The following is a 10,984-nucleotide window of genomic DNA, read 5'->3' as shown; positions in this document are numbered from 1 at the left end:
ACTCGTGGGATCTTTGCTGGTAGATTTTCACTGTCAATATTCTTGAGGTAGGCAAATGACAGGTTTGGTGGCAATTCTGATATTTAGTGTCAGTGGTTGCGCCTGTTACTTCTCAGGTGGCTTCTAGCTCTTTTACACAATAAGCAAGGGTCTACTTCATTATCCACACACCAAAAATCATACAGAAATGGCACACCAAGCATTGAAGACAGACACGGTCACCAGTCTACTCGGTGAAAAACCAAATAACACAATCTAAATCCCGAGTCATTAAATAAAAAAATTGCATCTTTTATTCATCAATCCCCGTTACTCACTGAAATACAAGCATCCTTCTTACGTTACTTAGCAATGTCCTTTCTATCCTTTTACCCCTAAGTCAGTCAGATGAGTTCATCTTTAAACTCAAGAATTTTTTTCTTTTTGAAATGCTACTTACATTTTATTGTCTCAATAACAAAGCCAATCTAGAGATTTATTTTTCCTACAGGTGAAATGGATGTTAATACCAGAACATGTTCAAGATGACATCAAAGTTATGTCCTAAGCAGATATTTCAAGGCAATATCATGCCACTAGTTTTGAGACTCTAAGTATCACTGATGGTACTAAAAGACAGAAGTCAACTTCAAAAGCACACTCTTGCAATGGACATTGCCCGTGATGTCTAAGATTGTTCATTGCCATAGTCATGATTTCAGATGCACAGTTTTTTGCTTTCCTGAGCATTCGGTTTGACTGCCTCAGATTTAATTCCTGAAGGTCGATGACAATCTGTAACCAAAGAAGCAAAATTGTTTCAAAAGGATCAATAACAGCAAAGAGAGGTTCTCGGCATTTTAAGAGAGATACACAGACATAGCAAAGGGTCAAGGGGAGTCAAGATACACAGCTTTATACATATTAGAAATATCCAACGTGTCACCAATGTGATTTCCCTAAAACACAAGAAGTGCCAGTGCTTGGGGCCACACTCATCTGCCTTTGTATCCCTCAATATCTGAATGACCAACCATCCATTTTTCCCCACATCTTGCCATTCATTAAGACGTTTGCAGTCAGAATTTTTGGCAATATGCTTTTTTTTTTTCTTTCAAATACAACAAGCCACACAGAAGTACTACTATTAATGTCCAACAACAATAACAGGTCATATGGGGCCAAGCCTTTCTGAAATACATGTGATCTCTAAAAGATTCTCCATCTTCCCTTTACGAGTCATCAGTGCTGTGCTTCACCTAAATCGCTGCTGGTCGCAATCTTATTTCACAAGCTCATATGTTCTCTTCATCCAACATTTTGTTGATGCCGTCGCAAAGTTTCTGTAAGTGAGGTTTAAACTTTCCAAAGGGATTATACAAGGCAGCCAAAAAATCGCAATCTGAAAAATGGTCAAAGACATTATTAACCCGTCCATGAGACTTGGCGGTAAGGTGGCGCTGAATAATCTCGTGCAGGAGCTCTCGGCATTCGTTCAGCAGCCTGGACAGCACATTGCGGTCGAAGGTGTACTCTACCTGGTGGAAGCTGACAACTGTCATGGCAAGCTGGTGCACCTTCTTCTTGAACTTCTCCATCAGTGCCAGCTCGTCTTGATTGAACTGATTGTTCCTGTGGAGGACGGCCAGCTTGATGACTGTCTTGATGAGGTTCTTGATGACCCTCTCGGCCTCCTTCTTGTTCTGGGTGTACTCCTTGGTCACCCTGTACAGCTCATCCAGCACCTCGCTGCTGGTGTCGTCGATCAGGGTGGTGGCGATGGATTTGGATACCATTTTACCCAGGATCTTCTTTTGTGCCTGAACGGCCAGATTTTTGGAATTGAAGACATCTGTAGCCACTGCAGAATAAAACGAAAGGGACAGGTAGAAAGAACAAAAGATCAGTTAATAGCAAGTAAAATGAAACCAAACAAACCTCCAAGAATTAGGGAGTACTTCCCCGCATTCCTTTACTATTTACTGTTGGTTTCCCAGTTATTGGTATAGTGTTGGTATAGCAGCTAAAGTTGATAACTTCCTTGAAAAGAACTTTTGATTTGAAAATATTACGTTTTGGGGGCTGGGGAGATGGCTCAGTGGTTAAGAGCACTTGCTGCTCTTGTAGAGGACCTGTATTTGGAATCCAGCACCTATGTTGCCAGGCTCACAACTGCCTGTAACTCCAGCTCTATGGGGATCTGACATCCTCTTCTGAACACCTGCATACATATGCTCACATAGATGTATGCACAGTCATATAAATAAAAATAAATCTAAAGATTAAATACTATGTCTCATGAGGCGGCAAACCTTTATGCCTTTCTACTTAGCTTAACTATATAAACATTTAAAAAATTTAAGTCATCTCTATACTTATCTTTTAGGCAATTGCAAACCTAGGCAGCTTAAACTCATTTGAATGAAAGCAGGATAGATAACAAGGTCAAATACAGAGTGAGATGGCATATTTACTCGAGCGAGTCAGCTACAGAAAACACAAGTGCCTAAGCCATTGGTCATCACTCTCCCAGCCATCCCACCCACTTTGAATTTCACTCCCAGATGTCAGCTTTCGGAAGGTTACACTCCAGAGAGACCTCACTGTCGGCTGCTGTTCCTGGTCCACTCTTGCTTTGAAGTTTCGAAGAAATAAGCTTAAAATGAGCCAACAAAACATGCTACACAAAAAAACATACTCTGGAAAAGCTGATCCCCAGAGTCGACTTTTGGAATGCTCGTAACTTAATTTGGCAGATGTTTAATGTACACAGAAGAGCTGCATGAATTACAGATGAATGACATATGAAATGCTTCTAGCTTAGAGCCTAGAAGTGAAAATGCTCAAGAAACCAACATTAGCTTCACTCTCTCATGATTACTCTTTCTGTGTGCTGGGCACAATATGAATGCTTGTCTAGGACTCTCCTTTCTCTTTGTCCCTTGGCAGAGGGTCTCAGGACTACAGTGCTCTGGGTATCCAGAACATTCTGTTCTCTCTGTACATTCCAGAAAATGCACTTAGAGCAGTTGGTGTATAACCACTTAGTGATGAAGATGTACAGCTTAGGGAACTGATGATATAAAAAGATTTCTTTGGACAAAAGCTAGCATCAGTAGGAAGCAACATAGCAGAACTACAAAACCCAGGCTAGGAGGACAGATATGAGCAACTTTCATGCTACATGTAAGGTGGAGACAAAGAGAATCCACGCTACATTTAAAAATCTGGATTCAAAGAGGGTATGTGATCTCATACAGGTTATTACAGAATGGCTCCTAGCTTGTAGAACTGACCCAGGAACATACAATGCTGTGCATCTACGGAAAGGATGTCCTGGTGGAACTAGACACGGAGCCCTCCCAACTGTTGATATTAAGTTACAGAAACACAAAGTGAGAATGCAGAAGAAGAACTGAAAGGCATTTTGAGAGAGAAAAGGAAAAGCTGGGGGAAGAGACCAACTTCAGGAGGGCCTCCAAGCTTTTAAACCATTTGTGTTTAATAGTAATATATTTGTATTCCTGTCTCTTCATTGATTTGCAAAAGAGTAATGAAATCACATATGTGTGTGCGCGCGCGCGCACACACACACACACACACACACACACACACACACACACGGTACCCCAGCAGTTAATATTGCCTCATTATGGCCAAGGACTCTCTTTTGTGCTACGATTCCAGATACAGACTTTAAGAATAAACAAATCTAGTTTCTACAGGAAGAGATACATGGTTGTTCTCAGAAACATAACAAATTACTTAGATATCAGCAACTTATTTTATATAAAGATTCTGTTTTTAAACTATTTAGAGATTGGCACCTACAAACACCCCATCTAGGATCTACAATTATGTTTCCCAGATAGACACACTTTCTGTTGGGAAATACTGAAACCAACAAGAGGCAGGGGGGTTCAGACTCATTTGTGCTAACTTCTCAAGGCTGAACCTGCATCTTTGTAGCTCATCAAGCTACTTTTCTCATTAAATCTCAACATCTCATTTCATTTCCAACATATAGAGAAGCAAGAACTCGACGGCACAGCACTTTAGCTTCCTACAAGCCAGGGAAGAGAAGACAGTCTACTGCAGACTAAGCAAGATCATCCCTCATTTACTGTAACCGAGTCATAACCCAGACGCGGAAGTTGATCTGAGGCTTTTCCTTTCTTCCCAGAACGTCCACGTGACACTTCCATCTAACTCTTTAGATCAATTCAGTGCATCCTGCTCCCTCTCCACAAGGCAGACATGCATTCGGTGGGTTTATTTTTCAGTCTGTTTTGAGCCAAGTCGGGGTTGTGGTTGACAGCTGCTTGCCAGGGATATGTGGTCTGGGACCATAAAATATGACTGTTTTCTTTCTTGGACACTAACTGCTGCTAGCCTTGCCTGCTCGGCCTTGTCAGATCCATCAGCTCTCTTAAAGGCCTGGCGCATCTCAGAGCTAATCCCGGACCTAGTTTTTCTCGTTCTGTCTAGTCTCACCCCTGTGTGATATCATCTCCATGGCTGCGGATAGCATCCATGTGCCAACAACTCCCACAGCCCTCAGCCCTGATTTTTTTTCCAGACTCATGTTGCAAAAACATTTAAGACGATTTTCTTTTGAAACTTTGCAGGCATCTCGGACACACCAGGCCCCTAATTGAATCCTTGTTTAGCCCATCCTGTAGAATAATCCCTCTCCACTATTTATCACTTCGGTTAATGGCATCTCTCTTGGCCGTTGCTCAAGTCTGAGACCTCAGAATCATCCACCATCTCCTCCTCTCCTTCCTCAGCCCATTACCAATTTTTTTCCCCACTTTCACATTTATCCATCTCTAGATTGTATGCAGTTCTTTCCATCTCTGCAGATGCCATCTAGGTGAGCGCCTTTCCAATGTCCTCTCACACTACGGTCAGGGCATTTTGAGGATGTTGCATGAGAAAATGTGGTTCTATTTAAGTTCTTTGCTAACCATCACACTTCCTAGCTCCTAAATCATTATTTGCCTAATTGTTACCATCTCTCTCTTTTGTCCCTAAGATCTCCAGAAGCAGACCTCACCTGTTTATCTGTTTGTGCCACACCCTGGGCTTGACCAGGCACTGGTTTTTCCCATCGCCTCCCCATGCTTAAGACCTTCTCAAGGAAAATGTTTTGGCCTGAAAAATGCAAATTTAAAACACACATTTGGGTGTTTCTGTTTGCTTATTTTAAAACCTAGAGAAATAGACACTTGTTTTAACTCACTAAACATGTGGGTTTTTTCCCCCCCATGTAAGCATACTTCAGAAAGTGGTTTCTCTTACCATCAGCAAATTAGTTTTCTTTAAAGAGGAAAGATTTATTGTATGCAAAGATTTATTGCATATATCAGAAGACAATAATGCAGATATTTTGAGTATAAGCAAGGTCTAATGTTTCTGACGTGAACTGCAGTGGAAGATTAGCCACACTGTCCCACTTCTGCTTCTGGCTTGGTGTTTAAACACAGGAGAGAGAGAGGGGAAGGGGGAGGAGAGGGAGGGGAAAGGGGAGAGGGAGGGGGAGAGGGTGACACTAAGGTTTGCGCTCCTGGACACAATTGAGAGGTGCATAGATGTTCTCCAAGGTGACAGTATTGAGAATATTGATCAGCTGTTTAAAATTAAGACAGATTCATTTGCCTTGGAACTAGACGTGGAAATTGTTGGCAGAAGAGCGAGCCTGCCACCATATCCAGCATGTGTGAGGTCCTATTCCATTCTTAGTCTTGAGGGAGAAGACTGTCCTCCAGAATAGAGCATATCCTACAGGATGTCTGCTCGCCCCCCTCCTTCTCGAGGACTGAATCCAGCAGTCCTCCTCGACAGTGTTTTCTGCAAAACAAACTAATATTTAGGGATTCCTGGTTTTACCACCAACAATCATAAAGTTGGAGGTAAATATTGATGGTAAAAATAGTCTGACCCTCCTACAGGATCGCCCTTCTCCTCAGCTTCTTTCAGCCTTCCCTAATTCAACAACAGGGGTCAGCTGCTTCTGTCCATTGGCTGGGTGCAAATATCTGCATCTGACTCTTTTTAGCTGCTTGCTGGGTCTTCCAGAATTCATTGAGAGATGATGCACCTAACCCTCAAGAGACTGGAGACCCCAGGGAGTTTAGAGGTCAGGTGGGGTAGGGGGATGAAGACATCCACGTGGAGACAGGGCGGTGGGGAGGAGGTATGGGATGTGGAAGCATGGAGGGGGGAAATAAAATATGGGATGTAAAAAAGTAAATTAATTAAAAAATATTCTGACCCATGTGTGCAAGGGGAAAAAAACGTGTTCAGACGAAACCAAAGAAAAAGTCTTTTGATACTATCAATGAGTGAAGAGCAAATTTTCTAAAATTTAACAAAAATGCCCCACAATCGCTAATACTACACAATGAAGGACTCAAGTCACACCACGTGTTTATCAGCAAACACATCAACTTTTCTCTCAGTAGGTCTGCTATTCTTGCTACTTTTGAATGCTGACTATATTCACATGTTATCCCAATGATTCCATCCAGTCGACCCAGAATGAGGAAGGGTGGAAGAAAACCATTCAGAGAGCACGTCTAGCCGTTGGGCTGAATTCACAAATGGTCTTTATAAACAAACGGTGAGAAACCTTGGGGTCTAAGAGATGGGTAAGAAACCTGGGTGATGGTGGCACATGCCTGTAGTCCCAGCACTTGGGAGGCAGAGGCAGGCAGAACTTTACAAGTTCAAGGCCAGCCTCGTCTACAAAGTAAGTTCCAGGACAGGCAGAACTGTTACAGAGAAACCCGGTATCAAAAAACAAATAAATAAACAAACAAACAAACAAAAAAACTTTAAAAACAATGAGGAGGAGGAGGAAGAATGAATGAGAGAGAGAAAAAGAGGGAGGGAGGAGGGAGGGAGGGAGGGAGGGAGGAAGGAAGGAAAAGGAAGCTAGTTTATATCAAACCCAGCTGTCTTGGGAGATCAGTGGGCTAAGAAGGAACCTCCCTACTCTGGTGGAACGGAGAGAATGGCTGGTTATGTTCCTGGACAGCAGCCTCCACACTGAAAATCCAGAAGGAGGGAATCAACCGGAGAGGAGAAAGGGGAGGCAAGGGAAGGGGCAGGGGCTGGGGGGGAAGTTGTGGCCAGGAGGGGCTGCGTATCTACATGTGAACTGTTAAGGCCAGCTGGCCCTGCAAGGGTCAAAAGTGACACCCATAGTCGGAGAGAGGAGGAGCGTGAGGCTCCTCACCACAAACTGTATTCATGTCTTCAGATGGAAGAGGCCATCCCAGAGACTGCTATCTTGAGAGAATGGATAAACCTTGGATCCTTAGCTTGACCCTCAAATGCACAGTGGCGTGCACATATTCTCCTGGTGCCAAGTGGCTAAAACCCAGCAACAGACACCACCACAGGGGCAAGGGCAAGCCATACACCCCATCCATGTAATCCAGAAACATAGGTGCCCCTTTAAAGGGCCGCATAAAGGATGCACACCAGAGAAAATGGTGATTTTGAAATGCCTCCTGTCAGTCACTGGGCTCATTCTTAGCAGCAGCTAGGACTTGGTATCAAGCCCTTACAGATCGCTTTCATCTCCCTCACTACTATACAATTCAAAAAAACGGCTTGAAAACTGATAGGGTGAGAAATGGCTCTTGCTTATGGAGGGGGTGGATAAAATTTTCCCAGTGGAGTGTCAGTGAACCTTGTTTGCATAGTTGAGGACTGTCCCAAGGGTAAAGTGTTAACAGCTGACCCTGTTCCCTCATTAACTCGGATAAGAAAAAATATCTTCAAAACGTCCAGTTCGTGTTTGAGAGTCATGAAATGATCTGAAAAATCACACCTTCCAATAATACATATTGGAGTGTTCGCATATATATATATATATATATATATATATATATATATATATATATATATAAAGTGAAAAAGGCGGCAGTCTGAACAGTCTGTGAACTAGTGGGCCCTTATTGTGACAATTCTTCCCAACCTCCTGGAAGAGCTGAGGCTACTTAACAACCCCAAACGCTCTGCAACTAATGAACGAGTGAGCTATGGCTCAGCTACTGCACATGGGGTACTGCTAGGACTGTTTCCCCACCAGTGAACTGAAATTGCTAATCCAAGCTCCCAAGGTCGTTCTAAAGATTAATAAACAGGGACCGCCTGGGGCGGCCGCACAGAAAGGCTCCTCTGCAGACCTGTATGAGAGCTCAACACATCAAGCATCGTCTCTATCTCGATACTCTAGTGACGAATTACATTTGGTCAGGATCAATCAACTCCTGTGAGTACCCCGAAACCGAGACCCGCAAAGCACCAGATGGCTGTGTGGCAACAGAGACCTCATGTGGTGTACCTGACACCAATTCCCCTTTCCTTTTCCATGATCACACTGAAATATAAGGAACATATTTAAATCCTTCGGAAAGAAAATTTTCCTATCTGAAGGGTTTCGATCTCTCTTGGCAACAGACTCTGCTGCAGGAACACAGAGAGGGAGCGGAAAGGTCTTCTGTGTGAGGAGACCGGTCCTCCCTCGGAGAACAGAAGGAATGCCTACCACGCAAGGGCCAGGGGAGACGTGGTTGCAAGATGCATGCAAAGCTGAGCGAGGGGCATCTCGAAAAGGGAAGTGAACCAAAACTTAAGCCACAGTGGAAGCCACACCGTAGCATCACCACTCCAGGCCCAGCCTTCCAAGGCCTCCGAGAATCAGAGCTGAAGGGAACAGGAAGCGGAACCAAGGGCCCCAAGTAGAGGGAGCTGGGCTGTAAGTCTGGGTGCAATTTAATTTCTTTAAAATTCAGTTTTCTGGTCTGATGTGTGCGTGTGTGTGTGTGTGTGTGTGTGTGTGTGTGTGTGTGTGTGTGTGTAAGAGGAGGGGCACATTTCCAGATGGTGTGTACTGAAGTGAGATCTACCGAGTTACAAACTTTGAAGCAGCCACCAGTGTGCTAGGCTGCCGAGTGGCTACAAATGAAGCCTGACTTCAGCTGCCCTTCTTGGTGTGACTGGGAACTTCAGAGGCAGAGGTGCCCTGAACAGAGGAACCGATTCAACACACTGTGCCCGCTCTGGTCGTTTCTCTTCCTCTCTTCTATTTGATAGTTTGTGGACAAGATAAGGCCCGAAGACAGCCTGAAGAAGAAGGCTTTCCCTCTATGATCACAGACATTCACAAGGAACCTGTTCATCATGATTTTTGAGGTTAACCATGTGCCCCTTATTCCTAGGCTGAATTTTGTGATGAATTTGAACATGTCTAACCAGAAAGACAGCTCAGTGGGTAAAGCATATGGACCTGCATTAGATTCCCAGAACCCATATAAAAAAAGCCCCGTGTGGTAGCACACCTCTGTAACCCCAGTATTGGAGAAAGGGAGACAAAGAGGTCCTAGGGCTTGCTGGCCAGCCTTGAATAGTACACTTGGAAAGTTCTAGAACAGTGAGAGATTCTGTCTCAAATGAGGTGGACAGCATCTCTGGCAATGACACCTCAGGATGACCTCTGGACTCCACACAGGTGTCTACATGTACATGTGTGTACTTGCACACACACATGCACATAGACATGAACCCACAACCAGATACACCAATATGCACACACATATACAAAAGACAAAGCCAATGGTTTCAACTCTTAGCCCCATCTCTGCCTTTTCCCATCAATGTTTTCTAGGGACCACTCCAGCCCTTTATTGTCTTATTGCTGGCGTAAACTCCAACGAGACATCCCTACTTGGCTCCAGAAATGGAAGAGAAATTGGCGATGTTTAGATGAAGCAGTATGGTTGGATCTCAAAGAATGTCAGCTTAATAAATGTTAGGAAAAAGTTAGAGAAACAAGTATATTTTATGGCTGACCCAAGTCAGGGCAAGATATAGCCAGAAGAATTCATTACATCATCTTAGGCAATAACCACAGTAGAGATACCAAAAAATAGACAATAATAATAGTAGCCGCCACTAAAACAATAGTTTTGTTAATTCTTTGAGAATTTTATACAATGTATTTTAGTCATATTCACCTCCCAGTCTTTCCCTTGTCCCCCAGTTTCATGCCCCCCCTTATTAAATAACATCTCATTGCATTTAGTACTATCCTTATACTTCTGGGTGTGGAGCCATCTTGGCAGGTTGATCTACCAAGAGCCACCACTTTTGAGAAACTTAAGTTTCCTTCCCACAGAGGCTATGCCATCTCCATAGTTATTCATGTAGGAATCGGGGCTCATGAGCCTCTTTTCTTACCATGCTAGAATGTTAACTGGGCAAGCCGTCATTTTAGCAATTCTTACTATACTGTCCCCGGAACTTGCATTATCTTATTGAAGTTTCACATCAGTCCTAGAAGGAAGGCCATTACTACACATATTTCCAGGTCAGGTCTCTGAGGTTCAGGGGAAAAAAGGAGTTGCTTACTTATACACTCTGTTTTGATTATGTTCCTTTCCCTCCCCCAACTCCTACCAGATCTTTCTCATCTCCCTATCTACCTAACTTCATGTTTTCACTCTTTCTAAAGAAAAACCAAAACCAAATATCAAAACAAACAAACAAAACCCCCACAAGACATACATATACCAAAACAAAAGTCTATCCAAAAACACAAAGTTCCTTTTGCATTGGTCAACTGTTCCTGGCACAGGGTCTCTCCTGGAGTGTGGTTGGCACCTTTATCAAACAGCTTTCTTTAAGGCTCAGGGTCTGTGTGGAAAGGGAAGCGGGACAATAAGAAGAGCCAGAGCTGGTGGAGGAATCCAGGGAAACAGCGTTTTCCAGACACAACAGGACGGATGCATAGGAATTCACAGAGGCTGTAGCAGCATGCATAAGACCTGCACAAATTCAAGTCAGACAAAAGCCTGGACCCGAGAAGGGGGAGTGGACACAAAGTCCTTAGCCAAGAAGCTATTTGCAACCGACCCTGCTGGAAAAGGGAAATTTAATTGTCTCTGATGGAGTGTCACTGAAACTGAGTTACTTCCAAAAAGGCTACACA

General features: G+C 43.6%; 1 protein-coding gene across 2 annotated transcripts in view; it reads right to left on the bottom strand.

Moving 5' to 3' along the window:
- Window positions 1–270: 270 nt before the first annotated feature.
- Tnfaip8 (TNF alpha induced protein 8) overlaps window positions 271–10,984 on the bottom strand; it is a 112,777-nt gene continuing 102,063 nt past the window's right edge. For both annotated transcript variants that reach the window (XM_029547148.1, XM_021214762.1), the window contains exon 2: window positions 271–1,840. In XM_029547148.1, the coding sequence (XP_029403008.1) occupies window positions 1,275–1,840 (566 nt within the window). In that variant the 3' untranslated portion in view covers window positions 271–1,274. The remainder of the gene's footprint in view (window positions 1,841–10,984) is intronic.

The sequence above is a fragment of the Mus pahari genome, chromosome 15 (assembly GCF_900095145.1).
Source record: "Mus pahari chromosome 15, PAHARI_EIJ_v1.1, whole genome shotgun sequence".
Taxonomy (NCBI): domain Eukaryota; kingdom Metazoa; phylum Chordata; class Mammalia; order Rodentia; family Muridae; genus Mus; species Mus pahari.
Note: the sequence above shows the minus strand (reverse complement) of the source record. Positions and strands in the feature narration are given on the sequence as shown.